The 25,706-nt window shown below is 33.9% G+C and overlaps 1 protein-coding gene across 7 annotated transcripts in view; it reads left to right on the top strand.

Annotated features, from left to right (window-relative positions):
* The first annotated feature begins 9,522 nt into the window (after positions 1 to 9,522).
* Positions 9,523 to 25,706, top strand: part of LOC149776049 (uncharacterized) — a 48,477-nt gene continuing 32,293 nt past the window's right edge. For 3 of the 7 annotated variants that reach the window (XM_089942294.1, XM_089942298.1, XM_089942299.1), the window contains exons 1-7: positions 9,912 to 9,933; positions 13,731 to 13,806; positions 15,373 to 15,452; positions 16,291 to 16,374; positions 17,373 to 17,454; positions 17,992 to 18,059; positions 19,710 to 19,838. In XM_089942294.1, coding sequence (XP_089798420.1) covers positions 9,927 to 9,933; positions 13,731 to 13,806; positions 15,373 to 15,452; positions 16,291 to 16,374; positions 17,373 to 17,454; positions 17,992 to 18,059; positions 19,710 to 19,838 — 526 coding nt within the window. In that variant the 5' untranslated portion in view covers positions 9,912 to 9,926. Of the gene's footprint in view, positions 9,934 to 13,317; positions 13,807 to 15,369; positions 15,453 to 16,290; positions 16,375 to 17,372; positions 17,455 to 17,991; positions 18,060 to 19,709; positions 19,839 to 25,706 lie in introns of those variants that run through there. The other 4 variants (XR_016416199.1, XR_016416200.1, XM_089942295.1 and 1 more) reach the window with 4 other exon arrangements.

The following is a 25,706-nucleotide window of genomic DNA, read 5'->3' on the forward strand; positions in this document are numbered from 1 at the left end:
TGGTTTATCCTTTTTCTCACAAATGAGTGGGTAATTTGAAGTCATTTCAGAGGGACTTTAAACTTTGTTCTTCTATCCCCTTCCCCAGTCTTTGTTCCTCTTCAGGACAGAGGTCCCAAGTGATAACACAGACACATTACTCATAAAGTGGGAAGTGGAGTTAGTCCTAAAACTGGACTCCCCTGACCCATACAAAATTTTCCAGGTGGATTTAAGGCGGGTTTTTTAAGCACTTTCTGCCTAAACCATATTTGCTCATATTATGGGAGCTTTGGGAAATTTCAAGCAGAATTCAGGTGGAGTTGGGGCAGAATTTTAGGCAAATATGCAAATTAGTTGTTCCAATATTCTGCTTGAATAAAAAAGAATCCATCTTAGATTTCCACTTGAAATAAAATCCATCAGAAATCCTGTACAAAATTTTCCATGCTGACTTAAGGCGGATTTCAGATGGGTTTCTTAAGTGTTTTTTGCCTAACCATAAACTGAAAGAAGCTTAGGTGAATTTCAAGCCGACTTTAGGTAGCTTGCTAGTGGAATTTTAGGCAAAATATGCAGATTAGTTGTCCCAAGATTCCGCTTAAACAAAAAAATCCATCTATGATTTCAGCCCAAAATAAAATTCTACCTGAAAAAAAAACTGCCTGAAATTTACACCCGAAATAAAAATCTGCCTAAGGTTTCCATTTTAAAAAAGGCTGCCTAAAATGTCAACATAAATATCATCCAATAAAAAATATGCTTCAGATTTCTATTAAACTGTCTAATGATTCTTGGACATTATTGGGAATCAGTGATAAATATTCACAATAATCTTTAAAATGACATTATCAAATAAGATTTAGGTTTTTCTTGTCCTCACTTTCTTTCTTGCATACAAAACCTAATCCATGATAGCATCACTTAAATCTTTTTCATCTCACTGAAAGTTTGGTGAGATTTCACAAATATTTCAACCAAAACTTTCATTGAAATTTTGGTGAGATCTCACTAAAATTTCACTGAAATATTTGTGAGATTTCAAATAAATTCTGACCAAAACTTTCACCGAAATTCTGGTGAGGTTTCACAAAAAGTTTAACCAAAACTTTCCCTTAAGTTTTGGCGAGATCTCTAGCATTTCATTGAAAGTTTTGTGAGAGTTTACAAAAACTTTGGTGAGATTTCACTAAAATTTTGATCGTTACATAGTATTTTACTGATGTTTTAGTAGTTTTTCAGATATTTCAAAAGGTTTCAAATAAATAATGGATATGAATTAAACAGGACTTTATTAACCAAGGTGATATTTCAGTGTACATGGAACAAAATTATACAGATTTTGTAATTATATGACATCCAAGGCAAGAGATATGGGAGTTAATAATAACATTAATAATAATAATAATAATAATAATAATAATAAAAAATAAAGACTTTATTTAGAGAAGGTAACTTGATTAGTTACAGAACTAATCTACCTTGAGGCCTTCTATCTATTATGTACATACATGTACATGATGTGAAGAATCTGACTTGACACTAAATAATTAAGTGATTTTAAAAGTCAAAGTATCAAGCCTGGAACATATGCACAGGCATCTGTGAACACATAAACATATATAAAATATACAATTTTATCCTGTATTGAAAAATTCAACTGTGAAAATGAAGCAAAATTACAGAGACATTGATTATAAATAATAATGATAATAATATATTATTTATAAGAGCTAAAATTTCTGATGATAATTATTTTTCAATAGGTAATGTTAGTGAAGCTAATGTGATATGCTAATTAAGGTGAATATTAATAAATCCTCTGGATTGGATGGTATTGGTCCACGAATTCTTAAAATTGCTGCACCAGTAGAAACAAAGTCGCTAACGCATATCATATACTTCAGTATAATGAGTGGTAATTTTCCAGAAACACTGAAATGTGCAAAGGTTACACCTGTTTTTAAGAAAGGAGAAAAGTAGGATCCAGGAATTACAGACCAATATCAATTCTACCTGCATTGTCAAAACTGTTTGAATAGCATGTAGCCATTCAGGTCTATAAATTCTTTGAAACATACTCTCTATTTCATAAAGCACAACCAGGATTGAGAAAGTACCACTTGTGCCGGGGCCCTGAGTGGCCGAGTGGTCTAAAGTGCTCTTCGTTACGGATCACTGCCATCTCACCTCTGTCTGCCGCGGTTCGAGTCTAAGATTCAGCCAATGTGGGCATGTGAGAAAGCTTGCCAGTAGCTTCTCGTGGGTCGGTGGTTCTTTCCGGGGTTTTCCGGGTTCTTCCTCCACCATTAATACTGGCCGCCATGTATAGCCTATCGTGTGCTGAAAATTGGCGTTAAACCCCACAACAACAACAACAACCACTTGTGCCAAACAGAACTTACCAAATTAATTGATCTTTGGTTGAAGGAAATTTATAATGGACACATGACTGGGATTGTTTTCCTTGACATCAAAAAAGCTTTTGATCTTGTTGATGATGAAATTCTGCTGCAATAGTTGAACTGTTACAGGTTCAACAATCCTTCTTTATACTGGTTTAGATCATAGCTAAACCAAAGGTCTCAACAAGTAAGCATTGGCAATATTAGCTTTCAAACTTGCACTATTCATTCAGGGGTCCTTCAAGGCTCAGTTTTGGGCCCTCTCATCTTCCTAATCTACCATTAAATAATGAATCCACAAATACAGATTTGTTTACAGATGATGCAACCTTGCATACATCTAGTTCTGACACTGAAGTTATCCAAACAAGATTAAACTCAGGCCTTATTAGAGTCCAAAACTGGGCACAACAAAATAGGATGGTAATTAATGAAGGTAAAACAAAATGTATGCTTTTGGGGACATCACAAAAGTTACAGAAGTCAGGGAACCCAAAACTATCTGTTGCAATAAATTATCATCCATTAGAAAATGTAAAACATGAAAGGCTTGTAGGTGTGTCTGTAGATAATAATTTATTATGGAATGACGATATTGATAAGCTTTGTAAAACACTGTCATCCAAAATTGCCCTTCTCAGCAGAATCAAGAAATATTTGCCTATGGAAACTTGCAATCTGTACCACAAGTCATATATTCTTCCAACGATGGATTATTGTTCAAATGTATGGGGAAACTGTGCTAAATCTGAGCTTGACAGGATTTATAAACTTCAGAAATGAGCAGCATGTGTAATTTTAGATGCATCTGTTGATCATCCCTCAAAAGCATTATTTACAGAACTCAAATGGTTCACAATATATGACAGGATAGATTTTCACCAGGTAGTTCTTTTATATAAATGTTTACTTGGAAGTGCACCAGAGTATCTTGAGGACTTATTCAGGCCTTTTTCAACACAATACCAGTTGAGATCAATATCACATGGAAACCTTCTAACACGTACCAAAACCAAGAACAGAGCAATTTAAAAAGAGTTTCCAATACTCTGGTACAGTTATGTGGAACAAGCTTCCACTACATGTAAAATCTGCTGAAAATATTAGAGTATTTAAGAAAAGATATGAGCATGTATGTGTTTCTAATATATATGGAATTTAGTATTTTAATACTAAACATGTTAAAATACACAGTAATTATTGCTATCTTGATCTAATGTGCATTGTTATACTCTCCTGAAGAGGACCTCAAGGGAGAATAGTCCTTGACTAATGAGTCACCCTCTATAAATAAAACATTATTATCACTATTATTAAGAGAAGAAATGCTAGGAGCCTGCCTCATGTCACTTTTGTCCTGTAGACTTGATTTTTGATTAATGTACAAAGTATGATGCTGTTGTGGTCTCTTGAATTAGTCCTTGTTCCATAAGCAGCCGTGACAAATATTTATCATGATATAATTACTCTTATTTTACACTGAATTCTAACACAACTAGAATATTTTGATAATATAAACAATAATACCACTCACGATATTGAAGGATGATTCTACTTGTGGGCCAAGAAAACTCTGCAAAGATATGACTATATATGATAGACATGGGTATTTGGCAACGATATCAACACTTCCGACCAGTGATCTATACATTGTCCCTCCTTAAATTCTGGAAGTTAACCAGTTTGGAGTCATTTAAATTTGAAATCATCCTGGTTCAGTTCCTTGTCATATTTAGCATGTTAGCTGCTACTGTAAAGCTCTTCATGACACAAAAAGCAAAATGCTAGTCCTGGAATTCAGTTTTCATACAGATTGACCAGTTACATTACCATCGACTTTGCATTCAAGCTATTCTCACTGCTGTACATTTTTCAAATGGTTATTCAAACTTGTATCCAACTCGAAAATTTGAATCACCATGTTTAGCAAGAATGCTTTTTCCCATCAGTTTCCACTGTGTGACGATTCATTTGGCAAGTACAAACTTTTGACCAGTCAGAAAGCTCTTTACAGCAGTCATCTGTGAAGTAATATCCAGAACAAATACTTCTTAGAAAACTCATTGTGGAATGGGACCGGAAAGAGCATTATATAAAAAATGCAATAAAAAACCCCAACAGTTTCAGAGAAATATTTTTAGAAAAAGGTCCATATCGAGGAAGATCAGATTCACGTTGGGAGAAAAGCAAAATTCTGCTTTAAAATGGAAAACAAGAAAACAATTTTGTTTGAGGGCAGTTAAATCCAGTTGAAGTTAAATACAACAAAAACAACAACAAAAATTTGAAAATGAAATATAACAAGGAAAGATGTGGAAGGAAGTTATTGTTCCCAAAATGAACAATAAAATTACAGCCATCAGAAACAGGAATATAAATGTTGCTGAAAATCATTCAGATTGTACAAGAAACATAAAATAAATTTTATTATATCTTATTGATATTTTTTATTGAAGTGTCTGATATTACAATCACAAAATGTCACTATATTTTCAGAATTTTTGGCAAACTATCAGTGAAATTTCAAGCACAAATTCTCACTGATATTTTCAGAAATGTTGGCAGAGTCTGTGAAATTTCAATCACAAAATGTCACTGATATTTTCATACATTTTGGTAAAATCTCCTAAAATACCATAATTTTAGTGAAAAAAGGAGGGTATGATTTTTATAGAGCATATTATAATAGGAAGAAAGAAAAAAAATATTTTTCAGAGTAAACACTAGATGAAGTCCAAAATCAATCTTGCATTAAATTTTCTAAGTTCAATGATTCATCTATGCTTGTAGTTCTTTTGATAAAGTTCAAAATTATGCCTAACATTTCTGCTAAAATCAGTCCAAGTCCAACCTCCATCTTAAAGAAGGAAAATGAACTGGGCAATCAGAAATTTCTGTCTAACAGTTATCCTTTTGGAGGAATATTAGAAATAGTATGCTTAACTATTAGATGGATTCAGTCTGTCACCTTAGCTGTATTCCCAGTCTGCCTAAAGTCCATCTGAAATTCGTTTTTTTTTAGGCAGAATACACCCTGAATCCACCTAAAATCCAGGCAGAATCTACCTAAAATCCAGGCAGAATCTACGTAAAAATTTTCATGGGGGATGCTCCAGATTCTTTTTGGCTCAAAAAACCAGTGGGAAATTGAGCCCTGTGATAGACATGAGTTAGCTCAGTCAGATTACTGCAGACCCAAAATTCAAATCAAGATGGCAAGGTTAATTTGGCTGTCATTGCAGCATTATAATTACACAATTTATAGTCATATGCATATTTCCATTTCCCTATTCACATGGTACATCACAAGTTCCTTCCCTATTCCCGAGTGCTTCCATTTGGCCTCAACCTCAGCCTTAGGGCTTGCATGCCACATCCCAAGTCAGAACATCCTTCTCAATATTAATGGCAACTTAGACAATGTTCTGCAAAACACTAAATTTGGTATTAGTTGAGAATATGAGCAGCTTCCTCTCTGTCCTTCACTGTGGAGTGAATAGTCATTGTGAAGAAGTCGAACCTTCTCAGCAATTTGTTGATCTGATTATGGATTTTTTAAGTTAGCTTGGTCTGTCTTCCTACCAAATGCATTGAACTTATTTGTCTGTGCATCGGATACATTGTCTTAAACTCCTAGGCCTGTTTGGTATGGTAGTGGTCTTACTCTGTCTTAGCTGCCTTCACCTGTGCCCTTTGCAAATGGTCTTCATCTGGCCCTTCTAGCTCCTGATCTTGGGTCAGTTAAATCACTAGATTATGATCCCAACCAAAATAAAACACTTCCTGAATAACTAGCAACACAGGGAGTGACTTTTAGTATGAACATATTTGGAAACCCACCCAATACCCAAACTAAAAGTAAAATTTATACGGATGCCAGTTTGTCGAGTATGTTGGGAGCCGACCTGCCACTAGGCTTCTGGACTGTCACTGATAAGTGGACAGTGCAAGAAAAAGCCCTTCACATAAGTCTCTTGAAAATGAAGGCCATTCTTCATGCCTTCAATAATTGGTAGAAACATATTCATAGGATGACCATTTTGACATTGTCGAACAACTTGGCAGTGGTGAACTGCCTCTTCAAACAATTGGGACAAACTCATTGGGGCTCTGCATTATGGTATGGTAGTTCCGTAATTTGCAAGTCCAGTATCATACACAGCTATAAGTGTACAGGATGATTCATTATTGAGAAGCGATCAGCTACTTGATATTTGGTAGTCAAGTTTGCACTTAATTATGTTGACCGAAACTAGACCTGTTTACAGTGAAGTGAAACAACAAACTGCCTACCATCATCTCTCTTTTCCTAAAGTTGGAAGTATGGACCATTGATCCCTTTTCATATCTGTCAACCATTATGCTTTTGTCGTAATCATTATGTGATTTTTCACTGAATTGCATCTTATTTTGTATATATATATATATATTACGCTAACACTTGGTAAATTTAAAACAATAAATAATTGGTAACAAAAGTTTTTTCATTTTTCATATCACCTCTGGAATCACCAAACATTGTAAAAATGGTAGAATTGTCTAGAAAACGGCTTCTGTGCAACAATAGTACACTTATCCATCATAGACCAACACCTACTTTCCTAACACTATCATAATTAACTATTTGCAGAAGATATATATATATATATATAACTTGCAAACCCGCTTATAAGGCAGGGTCAGGCATGGATCCCATTTTTAAAACCAGAAAATATCCCCCAAAAAGTGATCCCTATTTATTGAACTTGAAGAAAATCACAATTGAAATTGCTAACTAAACCATTGATATATCGCTCATTTGATGGTTGAAAATGGTAGAGAGGATCTGGAAATTTAATCAACGTTTTGAAACTATCAGCTTTTCATAAGGAGCCTTATAATTGGTATCATTTTCTTTCCAAGCGACATCCTTAGTACATCGTAATTAAAGATATTTAAGGAAATTTCTATCAATGAAAATGTCACTTACACCTATGGTAGACAGTACATTAATGTTTAAAAGCTAATTAAATAATTTTTATTAAGTAAAATTTGTGTTTTAATTCTATCTTTTAGTTCTCTTAAGTGTACTCATCATAAATGCAATGTGTATTTAAATGTAAAATGAGTCAGCTATGTCCGCAGGCTTTTCTCTGAGAAACCAATTAAGTCCCGACCATGTTTTGATAAGAGACTTGTGGAAGTATTGGTTGTATTGTTGCACTGAAATAAAAGCTTGGATCCTTTGTATTATTACGTCAATGTTTATGTCTTTTGAATCTAAAAAAGGAGGTGGAATAAAAGAAAAGTTAAAAGGCATGCAAATCCATCCAACTGAAAATCTAGTGGCCTCGGTAGTATGTCGGGTGAACTTTCATTTGATCAACCGAACATTGTTATAAATGTTACTGTTTATGTAACATAGAGTACCTTAATTTAACCATCTCATTCATAATTGTGATCAAAGATAGCAAGACAACCAAGTGAAATGAATACTTTGCAAAATAAAGAGCTTGGTTTCACAGATATGGACCATTGTGGGCAAGCAAGTTTTAGAGAATTCCTGAACTGGCACTTAGAGGTATCATCAAAGATGATAAGAAGTTTCACTATCACTTCCAAAGAAATCACAACATCAGTAATGTACAAACCAAACAATACAAAATTTGAGTTTTGACATAGACAATTGTCTCATGAAATAAATGTCGCTAGTTTTTGAAAAAAAAAGGAATCTTGTTTCGTGGTGTATCAAAAGTTAGTCTAGTTCCCTGCTGCTCCGACTCCTGACTTAGCAGTATACTATTAAATAATCAACTGGGAACCAGACTCATCAACAAAACAAAAAACTGTGATGTAATACAGATGTTTTCGCGTACATGTGATAATTGTTAAAACCAGTTGTTACCTATCTTTCACCTATTGGACATTTTTAAAATAAATGCTATTTATACAGAATAATGAACAACTTCATTAGAAAATGCATGTTATTAACAATTATTATCGACGTGATTGTAAAACGAGGATTCAGTCATTAAACAATCCAGTTCCCTAAATACACACACACACCCCTGCAGTTTTCTCAAAGTATAGCTAAGAGGATTTTGTAAAAATTTTGGAGTCCCTCGGTAACTCGTGCTCTCGCTTATAGTGCAGTCTATGTTTGTGGACCCCATTGCGCATGAGTTATCCAGGGAGAGGTGTATATATATATATATATATATATATATATATATATATATATATATATCCAAGAAAACTGAAAGGATTCTTCAGTTTGAAAACTTCTGCAGACTCTACTGTAAATAATGGTGCAAGATGTTAAGTACAGCAGACTTGATTAATGAGACACCTGAATGTTAAATGAAAAAAAAATGTGGAGGAGATGGTGCTTAGAATGTCTATTTTTATGTACTCTGGTACATGGCTTTATCTAATTTTATAAATTTTATTCATGGCTCTCAATTGTAAAGAATATCTTTAGTTAGATTTTGCCTACATGACCTGAGTCTGTTTAACGACATACATTTACATAATATCTATAAATAGATGCTTACGTATGTTTTGACAGTTATTAGTAATAATCTTAATAATAAGACTTAATTGTGGCTTTGGGTTAACTTCTCATTGGATGATGGGGTTTTGATGTTTCTAGAAGAATTCATTAATTTCCCATTTTTGGTTGTGCTAGGTCATCTGAATAGGCAATGTTGAGGCAAAATGAGTAGTAAGAGGGGCCACCTAGGGTATGTTTTGAAATATAGTCATAAGGTGTATATAAGGAGGGAACTGAGCATTCAGATTCATTCCTTTTTTGGAGTCATCCTCATTTCTTGTGTTCCTGTTGTATGTCTACAGATGTGTTTTATGTTATACTTCAGCATTATTTGAGAGGAAAAACATTTGTTTGGACTGTTCATTGGAAAAAGAAAGTGCTCATTATTTTGAATATAATATTATTCTGGAACTGTTATGATTCTTGGTGGACCAGTACATTTCCAGTTTTTAAATTTATACAAAACCTTTCATTCATTTAGGGCATTCATAGAACTTTATCAGGATTAATTTGGATTCACTTCATGTCACTGTAAGTTCCTCTCATTTTCATTTACAACTTTTTTAATTAAATTTTTTGTGAAGTTTTACAAAACATGTTGGTTTTGCTTCTTTCTGTTACTTAGTGTTTGTGACCATAGAGTCATAACTATGGATCTTTTCAACTTTAAAACATGTCAGATAAGAAAAGTTTCTTTAAACATTTAAAACAAATATGAAGGTGAAGTCATGCTCATCATAGGAATTGTAAAATTGACTTTACAAGCACTTAGTAGAAAGTTGACACGGAGACTACTTCAGGTGTATATTATATATTAGCAGCATGTATTGTATTTGTATTATGGTGCTATGCCACATAGATGTTGCCCATGTGTGGCAAGAACTTTAATCAGCTGCAGGTCTAGGTCAGTTAAAAAAATAAATGTACATTTTTTATACAGTTAATTGTAATTATGGATTATTCTTTTTATGCTAGATGAAGTGTTCCTGCTGCTTATACATATATTGGGGATGGCAGGTATGCCTTTTGGTCAGCTGTGAGGAATGTGAACCTATGCCATCTTCGCTAGCCAAGGTTCTAATATGTTAACCCTATCTACACCTTTGCAGATTGAGCAGATACATTTAGTGTTTTGTCCCAGTGACATCTATTGGATGTTATGAGTTGTCTCCTGTAGTATCTATTGCCAATTAACCAACAGTGTATAACATCGGTGCATTTTACATCAGGTGAAAATGGTGGAGGTAATTGACTTCAAAAGGATAATTTGTAAGTTTAACATCAAAAGTATGACTATGTACCAGAGAGAAGTCATTACAGGTGTATTTGAGTTTTTGTACAAACACCAACAGGCAGTGGACAATTATTTATTTATGAAGTTGTTTGCACCCTTTGTCCTGATTATGTCGGAACAGTGTTCAAATTTGAACAACCTGATTTGGATTGGATGTGGTGGCTTGCCCCCGCATCCAATGAAATTTAAGACCAAAAGCACAGAAATATCTGCTCGGTCCTCCATGGTTTAGGTAGGGTTAACATATCAGAACCTTGGCTTGCAAAGATGGGCCTATGCATTCTCCCAGTGCTTTTAATATCAAAACCAATCCATAAAATGCAGTGCAAAGCTTGTAAAATAGTTCTGAATGCTTCTGTCCAATGGAATGGATCTTGGGTTAATGATCTCATCACAGACATACCCAGAAAAACCATAGCAACCCCACACTGCTCAAGCTTCCAATTTTGTCAGTATTCAATCTGCATCAAGAGAAGCTCATCCTTCACACCTTGATCTAGTCAAGGATGCCTTGTGTGACAAGAAGTGCACAGCAACCATCAGTATGGCAAAACCACCTGTATGTAACATAGGGATGAACCAAAAATTATTTTACATGTTGAATTAAACATTTAAATTAGTTCTCGTTATTATTATCATTAATTTTATTATTCATTATCTTAATCATGCTAAGCTGCTAGCTGTTAATGATCAGTATTTTTCAGGATGATTTTACCCATGTGATAGATTTGTTGAAAGAGAATAATAAAGCACACATTCATGTTTGCACTGTTGATTTTTGTTGATAAAGACTATGTATTAACAACCTTACTGGACAGAGACATTTATTACTTCTGTATCACCTTCATGCATCCCCAAGCTTGGAAAATGGTGTCCTCTCCTCCCCCTCCCCGTTTGAAATTGTCAGTCCAAAGGGATGTATATTTTCCTTTTGCCATAGAGACAAGCATGTATTGTAGTCAAACAGCATTGGATTCAGTTTGACAGGAATTTTCTCAGAGAATCCAGCAAGTTTGAACAACAGTACCACTCAGTCTCTAATGTGGGCAAAGATAGACATAAAATAAACTTGTACTGCTTGCAACATCCTGCCCTACTGAACTACAGCAGCAAAGAAAGACTGCATATAATCACTCATATATTTTGTCCTCCAATGGATTATAAAGACAAAATCTTGGTGTATGTTTTTTATTTATTGTACGTTTAGTTGTGATTATGAGTGTAGGCACAAATGTGTGTAGTGACATTATTTGACAATGCTAAGTTGACCAACTATGTTTTTCTTTGTAAGTGTATTATTTTGCTTCAGAGAGAAAACAGAAAAGTTATTTTCTTTTATTTAGATTTGAATTTCCAGTAATTTTCTATAGGCCTGTATGAAAAGATAATTCATTCTTAATTGGACAATGTTGCTACTTTTGGGTCTGGCGCACTTAACCCTGCCCAAGCCCCCTCTTTGGGACTTCAAAACGTACTTTTGATTCTAAGAAAAACACAAACATGCCTGGGGATGTGGTAGGTCTGTTGAGTAATTGGTTATACTGGGTAATTAAAATTTTATATCTTGAACTGTTACAGAATCGGGTACAACTTGTTATGATCTCCGCTCATGAAATACAAAGTTTTCATCAGTGTAATGTTTCAGTTCAAGACATAGTAGAATTGTCCTGTTGGCATGCCCAGTCTGCTTTTTCCAGGTTTTTTTTATGTATACTGGACATGGCCATGCAAATAAGAAATCTAAATCCTCTTGTGCCATTGTAGCCATCTAGCCAGTTACCATGCCCAGTTCATTGCAGCACAACTTCAGTCCTAGCATGACATCACTGGATTCACCCAAGAAAAATTTGCGAGTAAGGTCTTAGCTGGGTGCATATCCCCTGAAGAATCTCCTTCGTTTGAGCTAAATGCATAATCTTTGGTTGTGCTGCCTTTATATAAGAAGTTCATGCTTTTAGTAGACCGGTGATTGTGCTCTGACAGCATGACATGGGTAGAGATGGAATGCTCTTTCATTTCCTACTCCTTTTACCTATTCGAATAATGTTATTGTCATTGGGTAATGTATTTGATTGAAAAAGGAAATTAGTAGTAAATTATGTATTTTTAAGAATACTTTGCAAATTAATCAGATTACTGTCAATCCATCCTATCCTTCCATGCAAAATTGAGCAACCTGCTGTAGGTTTAGCTTAAGCTTAAACTAGTAAACATCTATCATATAGTTTGCCTCAGAGTTGAATGAAGGGGAGTTAATCTTTAAGAGTTAATTCCCTTGGTTTATATGATCTAGCATGGAAAACGTTTTTGCTCCTCTAGGGAGGGCTGGATTCAGAGGTAGAAGAGTTTATTTCCTAATGTTAATGTGAATGGGTAAGTACTCTCAGAGAAATCTAATTTACTAAAGCCATTACTTTCTTGACATAGAATAAAATGATTATTATGTATATAAAAGTGTCATTAACATGAGACATGCTTTTAGTTTCATGCAGAGAAAAGTATTCAAAAAAAATGAAAGTGTAAGTCACATTTGAAATCTGTTATTATTTCTATGTCAAAAACAGTAGGAGTATTTGTTACTTCTGCTGTTGAACAGAATTGTGTTTCAGTTATATACAGCTGTTCTGTTTCTGAGAGTATTTAACAGCAATTCCCTTTCCCTACACAAGAACGGAATAATGCCTTTAAACTTTAAAGAGAAATAAATGGACTCCTTGGAAAATTTCCTTTAAAAATCATGATTTTCCAGAGTTAAATGCCTTAGAATAAAATTCTCTCACCTAATAAATATAATTAACTGCTTCTCAATTCGTGTTAGTGTACCAAATGCACCATCTAATTGTGCTGGCTGTCTAGAATATAAGAATACTGGATATATAGGATTATAAGATATAAGACATGTGAAAGAAAGTTTCTATCACACAATATGATTGGCTGATAAATCCAGGTATCAATCAATGATTCCTTATGATGGGAACATGTTTGCTGTCTAAGCAGATGAATCATCCACATAAAAATGTCCAATGTCTCAAAATTGTTTAAACTTTTATGATTTTTATAACATAATTATTATAACTTAAAAAGCTTTTGAGATAAGTTGGTTAAGTAGCCATGCTTTAGAATCCAAGCATAAAGAAACAGAACTATTTTAGACCTTATAAAAGCTGTTTATCATAAATTCAAGATCGTTGTTGCCAAATTGTATCTAGGTTTCAAATTTGACTATTCTACATGTTATCTTACTGTTGAGTCTTTCAGACAAATGGGTGAAGATAATGAATTAATTTTGGTTAATTCTTAGTTTGTTCATGTTTATCAAAGTCATACAATTTATCCCATGTTTATACCAAGCTAATCAAAGGGACATGATAGCATTTTGTGCATCAGTGTAAATCAGATTCAAGTGAAGCAAAAGAGTATTATCATCCTTCAGTGAATACACAGTATATTGCATCATTAGAAATCTGCACAGGGATTATGTTTAATAACAGCAATGTAAACTCTTATTTTTATTTAGCAGATTTCAGATGCAGCAAGCATGATGAGGAATACTCAGAAAGGAGGGAAACTTGTCAACATTTGCATCTTCGTAAAGGAAAGAATAATTCATTTTTTATCCTCATATGTTTCCTTTTATTGTTTTTAATGTCTTGGCCTGTTTTGCCATGCACACATACACAAAGTTGGGAATACAAATCAAACCAACATGATAGTGATATGGAAAGCTAATATTCTGGTTATTTATTTTAAGCTCATATTATCAGTAATTTCAGATGTAGTATTTCCCACTTCATTCCACAACAATACTTTGGTTTGTTCCATGTCTTAGAATATCAAAACAAAAAAACTCTCTTTTCACCATTGTATATAATATGTATAAAAGTGTCATAAGATTTGATATGAATTTAGTTTTTGTGTGTTGAAGGAATAGCACTAAAGTAAAAAGAATGCTTGTAATATTTGATACCTGCTATTGGATGTATTCATTATTTCAGCTGTTAAATGATATTGGCTTGCAAAAAATGCCCCCTTCTTTCTAAATTGTTTAATAGCAATTCACTTTCTCCTACACTCCAAAGGACTAATGCCTGTAAGCTTTAAGCATAGAAAATGTACTTGGTCAAACATTTCCTTTAAAATGGATCGATTTCTTAAGTTAAATGACTTAAGAATAAAATATTCTTTCGTCTAATGTGTAAAATTAGCTGATTTTCAACTTGTGCATGTTTACCAAGTGTAAGATTTATTTATACTAGCTGTCCAGAATATAAGGATATTTAATTTATCAGACTATAAGTTATTTGTAAATTTTCCACACATGGTATGATTGGTGTTTAAGGAATTATGTCTATTAATGTAATTGTTAAAGTTCCTTTTGCAGAAAAGCTTGTTTCAAAATTATTGTAACTTATATTATATACACAGTTATTAATAGCTGTAAAGCGTTTGAGATAAAATTTGTTCATTCTGCAGACTATGAACTTTCTTGACTTAGGAAAAAAAATGTTTTTAAAGGAGAGAAAAAATCCATTAAGGGTCAAAATCATTCCTATTGTACAAGCTGGACAACTCCTTCATTGAGGAATTAATAGGATTTCCTTAATTAGTTTGATCAGTTAATAATTAAAATATTATGCCATAAAATTTATGTTTTCCTTTTTCATCTACGTGATGCCTTTTAAGCTGTAATTTAAAGATCTCAGTTTCCATAGGTATGAAATGGTCTTAAAATCAACTAATCTGTAAGTCACAGCACCCTACACATTTTTAAAGAAAGAGAATTTTTCCTTTGGTTGACTTAGTATTTGCACATTTTCCATTCCATTCAAAGGGATATCTGTCATGAGGGGTGTTCATTAAGGTTGGTGTATTAATGGTTTCAGTGTATGAAATGACTTACACCAGAAGATTGTTTTTGAAACTTTGATAGAAAGAAGCCATTGAGCATGATCTCCATGGGCTCATTTTACTGATGTTTGTTCAGCATTCAAAAATTACCAGAATAGAGAATGAAAATTTTCCACATCCATTCAAACTGAATCAAATTGGAGCAGCATGCTATTCTCTTGCTTCATTTCTTTAGTAATATATTATATTGTTCGAAATAGGCAGTCAATTCTGTTTCTAGAGAGCACAGATTGATCTTATATTCATTTAACAGATATCAGTACCTATCAGTGTGACATTTGTGGCAAGAGATTTCCCACAAAGAGGGAGATGAAAGAGCACAGGAGACATAAAGGTTGGAAAAATATATCCTTTTGTATTATATGTTTCTTAATGAGACGCTGAAATGTAGAAATATATCTGTATTAGAAAAATGAGACTGCCACAATTCACAACTGTCAATATCACATTCAGAACAACTTTTCTTTTCCCACTGAAGACATTTATATGCCATTATGTATGTTATTCAAACCTGTATTTCCATATATCAGCCTATTTCATGTTTCTTCCTCTGCTACTTCTCTCACACGCTTCCTCTTCTCTGTCTCTCCATGAACAGATCTTAAAATATGTGCAAAGATTAGACTCTGTAGTATACATTTCTGTAATCAGTGACTAGGTACCATCAAAAGTGTTAAGTTCTTACAATATTAAACAATTAAAACTTTTTTATAGCATGGATGTAAAACATATAATGTAAATCTAGCATGTATTGCTATCATATATTTCTTACTCCGGATATGCTTGAAACTTCATTTGTGACTAAAGAGGATTTCTGTGATTGCTTTGATAAATTAATTGATATTATAATCAAAGGAATATAGCAACAAAATGAGTGTTCTTTGTAGTGGGTTAACTACTAAGAGACTTAACGTCATGAACGAGTGAGACAGCAGAATATTCATATTTCCACATTAGTTATAAAGGAACATATTGTGTACCTTTCATACTTATATCACTGATGTTTATTCAGCTCTAAGAAAAAGTATAACTGAATTACTCCAACAGAAGAAGAAAATGTTGTTTTCTTCATCCTTGCAAATGCTTTATTAATTCCAGCATAGAATGTATTGTTTGAAATGTCCAGGAATTATATTCTGATACAACACTGTAACAATTGTATCATTTAACAGATATCAGACCCTATCAGTGCAACATTTGTGATGACGGATACTCAACACAATGGGATCTGTGGCAACATTTGCGTGTTCATAAAGGTATGAACATTTTATTTCATATCCTCATTTTATTTAATTACTTTAAATGTCTTATGTCAACAATGTTTTACCTTGCAATGCACATGCAAAGTTGGAACTACAAATGAAGCTTACCTAAAAGTGATCTGAATATTCTGCCAATACAGTTAAATGCATATTGTCTGTAATTTTAGGTGTTTTCAACTTTCTTCCTTAATAGTATGGGACCTCTTGTTCTGGAAATCCTTACTTGTCTTCATATTGGAGCCTTAAACAATGGTATCTGTTGTATGAAAGCATAGATTGTATATCAGTGTAATGTATTTGCATTCCCTTAGAATTTTCTTGACATAAGAGAAACAAAATATGTGTATAAGCATGTGAATAATATATAAAATAAAATCAATTCAATTTTGTGTGAAGAAAAGTTCTGTAAGCTTTAAAGAAGAATAAAGTCAAGGAGACATTTTGTTTAACAAAGACGAGTTTAAAAAAAAATGTCTTGAGAATAACAAGCAATGTCACCTAACTGCTTTTCAACTCTTCCCATTTAATCAAGAGGAATACTGAATTATATTGGATGTCCAGAATATATGGATATTAGTTATACAGGAATATAATGTACAAAATATGAAGTATATGAAGGAAAGTAAACTTATCAAACACACTATGATTGCTTTTTTAAAATTTACTTATGCAGTTATTACAATTTCTTTTTTATGCAAGTATTTTGAGCTTACCAAATCTTTTCATTTAACAGATGCCTTTATGCTCATCTTCAAATTTCTTTTAATTACTTTAAATGTCTTAGTTTAGGTTTGGCATATTTTATCACCAATATTTATTCAGCACTAGAGAATATTGTAAAAGAATAACTCAAACAAATAAAGTTTTGTTTCCATCAGTGCTAATAAAATTCAGGTCAGGCAAATAATATTATCCTGCTGAATCGATTACACGGTACATACTCAGGAATTATGTTCTGGGACACACTGTAAAATGTTATTTTCATTTAACAGATTTCAGATGCAATAAATGCAACGATTATGATGAGGAATACCCAGAAAAGATGCAGCCACAGCAACATTTCCCTGCATATAAAGGAAAGAAGAATTCATTTTTTTTATCCTCCTCTTAATAAATTTCATTTTATTGGTTTTATTTTCTTTGTATGAAAGGTATGTTTTGCCATGCACTAACATGTAAAGTTGGGAATATGAATCAAACCAACTTAATAGTGATATACAAAGCTAATATTCTGATAATGCACTTCAGCACATATTGTCAACAATTTCAGGCACAATATTTCCCCACTTTCATCCAGAATACTCTGGTATCTTTTGTTTTGGAAGTCCTTACATATATTTACATTAATGTGTGAGACTTCATTAAATGGGTTGTGGATTATCCTCAGGGGTCAGATGTTCCTAGCATGTCTCTTTTCTCAGTATTTAACAAAAATGTGTGCTTTAATGCTGATCTGAAATGTGCATATCTTAAATTTTCCTCTCATAGGAAACACAAATTATGTAAGTGTATCAGTAATAGAAAGTATGATGTCAGTTCAATTTAAAGCTGATAAATGGTACTGAGGTACAAGGATAATATTAATTATGTTAAATCCTCTTTATGTTGAACAGATTTCAGACCCAGTGAGAGAATCATCAAAAGGATGGAGGCTGTGGGACATGGGAGACATTGCAAGAGTAAGAACAATGCATGTTATACCCTTATTTAAATTTTTTAATTTCATTGCTTGTGTGAAACCCACATGCAAAGTTGGAACTTCCAGATATAATAATTTCAAAATTATATTAGTGGCCAAGAAAGCTAGTATTTGGCTAATTTACTTAAACTGCTGTTGTCAGTAATTTTAGTCAAACTGTTTTCCACATCCTTCCACAAGAGTCTGGTTTCTCCAGTTTTTCAAATCCTAATTTTTGTATTTTTTTGTAAGTCTTTATTAAAGTCTTTATTAAAGGATTGTTTCATTATCTACAGATGTTTGTTGGGTCCACCATATCAGTTATCTCATAATGTTTTTTTTTTCTTCATCCTTTTGAATCAATAGAATTGTGAAATTGTATGTCTGATGAAAAAAAAATAGCTGTATATTAATTTGGCAGTGATGTAATACATGATAGAAATTAAGTTTTGTACAGAAAGAAAAGTATTGAAGTAAAAATGGGTATTCTGAGAAATATGTTATTTTCTCTTTATCAGCGGCAATGGGAGTATTAGTTCTGCAGTAAACCCGATTGTTAAATAAATGCTTCCATTCCTATGTATATAGGTGTTTATTAACAACACCCTTTCTGCAAAAGACCAAAGAAATAATACCTTTAAGCTTTAGAGACAAATAAATGAATGAAAGGGAAATTTCTTCTGAAGATTGCTATGATTTTGGAGGAAAATACCTTAAGTTAATGTGCCTATTAAATAGCTTCTTCTCAATGCATTATAATTTTTCAAGTGCCATCTTTTTTGTCATGGCTGACTATAATATAACAATATAGATTACTTAGGACTATATGCTGAAAAATATAAGGTAAGGTTTGCACAGTTATGTAATTGTACTGATTCCTTTCAAAGGAAACATGTTTGCTGACCTAGCAAGACTAATCTTCCACATCTACAAGTATTCATGTTTGAAAACAGTTGAAACAATTTGACAGTTATGATGCAAATAATAATATTCAAAAATAAACATTTGATATAAGCAATGCAGTCACATCATTGAAGAGTAAAAATAATTTCTATCACTGCCTTGATTAGTTAATTTTTATCATTTATCACCATTCATTAAGGTTTTTATTACAGCCTGAAGAAGTCTTTTCAACATTGTTAGTTTTGATTGAAGATCTCAGTTGCCAAGATGAACTGTTCTCTATGTCATCATTCCATTTGGTTCTTCAGAAGAAATAGAAAGAGACTTAGCTTCTTTTGCTTAACGTTTAGTGTTCACATGTTTAACAATTGCATATAATCTGCCCTGGTTGGATACTATTCTAATTAAATCGATATGGTTTGTTTGTTGTACTGGGTTAACTACTCAGACTAAATCTGATCAGATGACTTGGACTGCAGGAAGTTGCTTTTACCCATTTGCTTTAATGAAGCAAATTGAGAATAACGTCTTTATGCCTTTATCTCTAGCATATATTGTATGCTAAAGAACATAGTAACTAAATTATACAGCTGGATAATAAAATGTAGTTTTTCATATTGGTGCAAAGCAAATTCATTTGAAAAATTGATATTGTTATGTTTCTTTACTTCCACAGTATATTGTTTTGGAAAATGTTCAGGAAATATGTTATGAGAGATCACAGTGAAGTCTCATTTTCATTTAATAGATCTTACCCTCTATGAAATTGGAGGTTTTCAGGAGATATTGCGTAAGACAGAGGAGAGAAAACTATGTAAGAGTTGTCAGTGCAAATTTTGTCGCAAGAGGTTCTCCCGAAACAGTGAAGCAGAGCAGGGTAAGAAAAATCATAATGGTGAGAACAATCTGTGTTATATCCATAGAATTTCATTTTATTGTTTTTATTCTCTCAAACATACAATCTGTCAAGTTTCTTGACTTAGAAAAAAAACAACTATTTATATAAAGGAGATGAAAATTCCAGCACATGTCAATAACATACATTTCTGATTCGAATTGTTTATGCAGCACAGCCACTTTATTCAAGAGTTAATATGATTTCTATGACCACTTTGATCAATTAATGATTATAATATTGCACCATAGTTTTCTTTGTCATCCACAAGATGCCCTACTGAAAGCTATTCAGCTGTAATTTAAAGATCTCAGCTGTAGTAGGTATGAAAAGGTCTAAAGGTCGACAGTTACAGCATACAGTTTTTACACTTTTTAAAAGAATGAGAATTACTCATTGACTTTTAGCATGTCTGCCAAAGAGAGAAAATTTGCTCAGTTTGCTCACCATTACAATTAAAAGATGTCCTGTCATGATGGCTGTTCATTAAGGTTTGTGTATTAATGGTTTCATTTTATGAAATGGCTGACACCAGAAGATTGTTTGCAATCATTTGATTTAAAGAAGTCATTGAGCATATTCTCTATGGACTCATTTCACTTATTTCACTCATTTCATTCAGTACAAAAGAAGACACTGGTAGAACTGAAATCAAGTGTCAGTCACAATTTGGATGTGGCCTTTATTACCAGATTAAACTGCAGGCTTATCAAGACTACACAGTTCACATTTGAATGCAAAAACAAATGAACAAATCAAAACCAATAACTAATAAACCAAACTCATTACAGGTAAACTCATAATCATTCAATGCATTTGTTTAAAAATGCAACACTCTGAAGTTGGATATGACTGTGGTGGAAATGTGCAAACAATAATAAAAATCATATTTGCTTATGAAGTTAATTTAATGAAATACACACGTGAATGATTTATTTATAGAAACTAAATTTGCAATATGTAGCTAAACGAAAATTATTGCAAAAATTTAGAAATATTTTATATTGATGTAGTAATACAACACTTAATCACACTGGCACAGAATAAAAATAATTGTCCATGTGAAATTGGTAAATGGATAGTTTATGTCTTAAAACATAGATGATGCAATGAAAATCAACTTTTTCAGTAGATACAAGAAAATATTTCACTTGTGAAGGGGAAGCTTTCAGCACTGTTACTTGTGGCTTCACATTGATAAGAATACAATGTTGCTACTTCATTGTTGAAAGATTTTCTTATATCTATTAAAAAGAGTATCATTAAATAGGATTCAGTATAGAACCGTGTCCTTTGGAATGATAACTATTGAAACCAATATATTATGTTACTTTGAAACATGTTTTATATCACTGATGTTGGGGCCCCGAGTGGCCGAGTGGTCTAAAGCGCTTTTCATTACGGATCACTGCCATCTCACCTCTGTCTGCGGCGGTTCGAGTCTAAGATTCAGCCAATGTGGGTATGTGAGAAAGCTTGCCAGTAGCTTCTCGAGGGTCGGTGGTTCTTTCCGGGGTTTTCCCGGGTTCTTCCTCCACCATTAATACTGGCCGCCATGTATAGCCTATCTTGTGCTGAAAAATGGCGTTAAACCCCACAACAACAACAACAACAACAACATATCACTGATGTTAGTATTATTGATTAATTATACAGTAAAACATCATTGAGTTTCACCTTATACTTTCACTTTTTAAAAGTGAATGTGATAGCAATTCCCCTTAACAACATTAACAACAGCAAAAGAGAGAAACACAGATGGTTTATGGTGGGTATTCCCTGATAGATTCAGCCTCTGTGAATTACAGTCAAAATGGATGTCAGCATGGCTTACAAGGGTTATCCCCTCCTGCCCATTTTTGAGAAATGAGTAGGATGTAGCCCATTTAGGAGCATTCAGTGCCTGTTCATACCCTGGAGATGTAAACCAGTCAGTACATTTAGGAGCATTCATTGCCTGTTCATACCCTGGAGATGTAAACCACAGTCAGTACATTTAGGAGCATTCATTGCCTGTTCATACCCTGGAGATGTAAACCACAGTCAGTACATTTAGGAGCATTCATTGCCTGTTCATACCCTATAGATGTAAACCAGTCAGTACATTTAGGAGCATTCATTGCCTGTTAATACCCTGGAGATGTAAACCAGTCAGTACATTTAGGAGCATTCATTGCCTGTTCATAACCTGGAGATGTAAACCAGTCAGTACATTTAGGAGCATTCATTGCCTGTTAATACCCTGGAGATGTAAACCAGTCAGTACATTTAGGAGCATTCATTGCCTGTTCATACCCTGGAGATGTAAACCAGTCAGTACATTTCAGTCATGAATGGAGAGCATTCTCATTCTTCCATCTTCACTGTGATAATTATATCAGAAGACACGGTGGAACTAAATGCCTTGATCTTTGCATTCTGGTGTCAGATTTTATTCAGGTAGTGTTGTAATCATCAAATCCACATTGAGACCCACTGTCAACCAGTAAAATCAATGTCTTTCATCAGTCTGAGATGTGTTTTGTCATCACATTAAGGATGTAGGCTAAAACAAAGACTTTCTTTGACCTTTCATTCATATGACCTGAACTGCAGGCATTGAGTCCTAACCGAGTTCTGTTCTCTTTTCTCCTCAGTCTTTCTTAGATGTAGAACGTACTTAATGTAAGATGGTCTTTATTTTCCTGACAACACTTAACACACAACTAGTAAGAAATTTTATTTTCTGGGCTTGCTCTAACTTTTATACTTAAAACATCACCGGAGAAAGTTAGCTTGTGTTATGGGAGAACATTCTTGACTAGCCCTCACATGCTTCTAGAGTGGGGGCCTTCTTGCAGAAGAGATTCCATCTAGAACTTGTTCTGGGAAATGTTAGCCCCAGATAGCTTGTTTGATATGATACAACATGCAGACTAAATAGTTCTGAGGAACATAATATTTTGGAATTATTGTCTTTTCAATGATCCATTGAATGAAAAACTCACTTTATATTATTCATCATTTTCCAAGTTTAATAACCATTTCTGTAAGTGGTCGTAGTTTGTCTCAGGCACAAATACAACCACTTGTTGCTTGCATAGGAAAAAGTAGTTTTTCAGCTTTAACAGTGTTGTAGAATATTTTACAGATTGGAAGGAACTGGTTTACACTCTTGCAGATGGCATGTTAAAAGAAAATCACATCAAAATACCAGCAGAAAAACAAAGACAAACCTGTTTATCACTTTATATGATAACCACAGTAAATTTGTAACTTTTGACAAGATAGACTTTACGTATGTTCTGTTAAATGTATTTAAAGGTAAGTTTAAATGTCAATGATCACATCTTTCACAACGATTTGACTATCCTCATATAACCCAAACAAATTGCAGAATATTTAGTCCATGTCTGCAAAAGACTAAATACAATTTATGCACCAGGGACACTGGTAAAGCATTTAGTCTCTCAGTATCAGGCTGTGAAACGTGCTCAGGGTCTTCTGCACATAAAGCACAGCTCAGACATTCAGTATCTGTAGTTTCCATACAGGGATTGTGGAATCACTATATGACCCCATATATTTCACAAAATTTGAAGGCGATTCATGTACCTTAGTGGAATGGGGATAAAGCCACCCTTGGGGTCAGGGTATGTACTGTGTCCAGTGCTTTCCTACCCTCCTAAGGTAACCTGAATGGGTAATATATTTAAAAGAAACAAGTTTTTAAAATAATCTGGTTCTTTGATATTACTTACTTGATCATAATAACAGTCACACCCTCACAACCTCCACACAGTTAAATTTTACTGACAAATAGTGCATTTCTGATCTAGTAGTTTAATGAAGTATGCATGGGATTTGGCACCTATCCCTCTTTTGGGGGAAGTAATATTGTTTGAATCAGCTATATATCCAAATGGCTTTTAGCTTTTGTTGCTAAAATCTAGCTTCATTGCACTGGCTTTGCAAGTCTGATGTCATATCCTCAGGTATTATAATTGGGTAGGTATTATCATTGATGCATACTTTTCTTTAAAGATTGGTTTCTTGACATAGGAAAAATATCAATGTGAATGTGTAGTATAAAAAAGACTCAGTGTTCATTCAGTTTCAAAATACATTATTTTTTCGTATTCAACTGCACAAGTAGTTTTCTTCACATGTAAACAGCATTGTCTATCAAATATATACTGCCTCTATTGTGAAGTTGCTTTTGCAACAAAACCAAAGGAATAATGCTTTGTAGAGAATTGACTGTACTTTAGAAGAATTTTTTTTTTAAGTAGATGAATATTCAATGCCTGATTCTTTCAAATATTTTTCTTCTTTGAATACATTACTCAGTCATAACACATAAGGAGTGCTATCACTACCTGACAAATCCAGCCCTCCCACATACTACTTTTAGCTAAAAGGAGCTAAAAGTTGTCTGCCGGCCCATGTGGAAGTCGGACAGAGTGACCCCCTCCCCTACCTATAAGACCTGGCGGCAGTGAGTAAGTATATTCCAGTTATTACTTCTGCATGTGCGACATAGCACGCTCTTTTCAACAAGAGACATCGCCATCCATTTTCATTTTGGAAGCATACCTGTTTGCAGTTGGAGGAGTCCTTTCATTTCAAGGAAAGTGTACTCCATTTCTGTTTCCATGTTTTCTCTCTCACTTGCACATTTGTTCATATTGTTCGTATATATATATATATATATATATATATATATATATATATATATATATATATTTAGAGCTCTTCGTCACTTGCATGGGTGATCATTATATCCCCACTGGATAGGTCTGGGCTGCATTAATTACTTGTGCAAGTTTCTTATACTTTTCAAAACCTGGTGTTTTGTCTGGATAAATCCTTCTTACCGGTACATACAGATGGACATTCTTTGCATGTCATTTTTAGTGCTTTGGTGCCATGCTTACATGAGCTAATTATACACTTGTACTTGTATAGGCTGTCTCTGCACCTCCTTACAGGTAGTATTTTCTGTATATCGTAAATATTTATACTTAGAGATATATAGAACCTTTATTACTTTGTCTGCTATATTTAACCTAGACAATCTTTGTGTGAAGACATCATGCTTCAATGATTTTACTTGTCCACGACTTCCTTGACCTCTCCAACAGGTAGTATTGGCTAAAATTCATCGGCAAGCACCCACATGTTTATTTTCTTTCTGCTTATTATACTTAAGATTTGAACTATGGGCAAAGCACACATGATGACATCATCAATCTACAAGCTGACCTTTCATCCATACAGGAATTTTTGGTTGAAAAGGGGGACAGCTCTACCTCTCTCCCTTCTGTTCTGCCACAAAGCACCGAAAAGTAACAAGATCAGAAACTGCCCAGCTCCCAAGTCACCTCTCCAGACCCAACGTTACTGGCAATTCCAATTGGACTTGACTCTATTTCTCTTGCCTTGCAATGAGGGAAGGAGCTTAACCAACAGCCATTACTTCCCTCTCAATCTACAGATGTACAGTCAGGTTACTTGGATCAAGCATCCTGTGATCTGGCACAACGTTATGAGTTGGAGGATAACTCCTCCCACACACATGGCCAATTTCCGTTACTACCAGCCTAGGCCATGTTCGAGTGATCTGGAGTGGCACCAGCATCCTCAGTCACACAACAGCCCTTCACAGTACATCGAAACAGACCTATGCCGACATCCCCAGCGACTGCTCCAACACATATTCTTCCTCTGGACTCCCTTTCCGCACGATGCCTCGTTTAGCTCTTCAGACTTCTACATACATTGCTTCACCAGTCACCTGACACTGCCATGGGAAGAGCCTCCCTCCTCAGTGACCGTCTAGAGGTCACGGTTTCTAATTCGATAAGTACT

This window comes from Sinohyriopsis cumingii, chromosome 18 (assembly GCF_028554795.1).
Source record: "Sinohyriopsis cumingii isolate HCF-2022 chromosome 18, ASM2855479v2, whole genome shotgun sequence".
NCBI classification, from domain to species: domain Eukaryota; kingdom Metazoa; phylum Mollusca; class Bivalvia; order Unionida; family Unionidae; genus Sinohyriopsis; species Sinohyriopsis cumingii.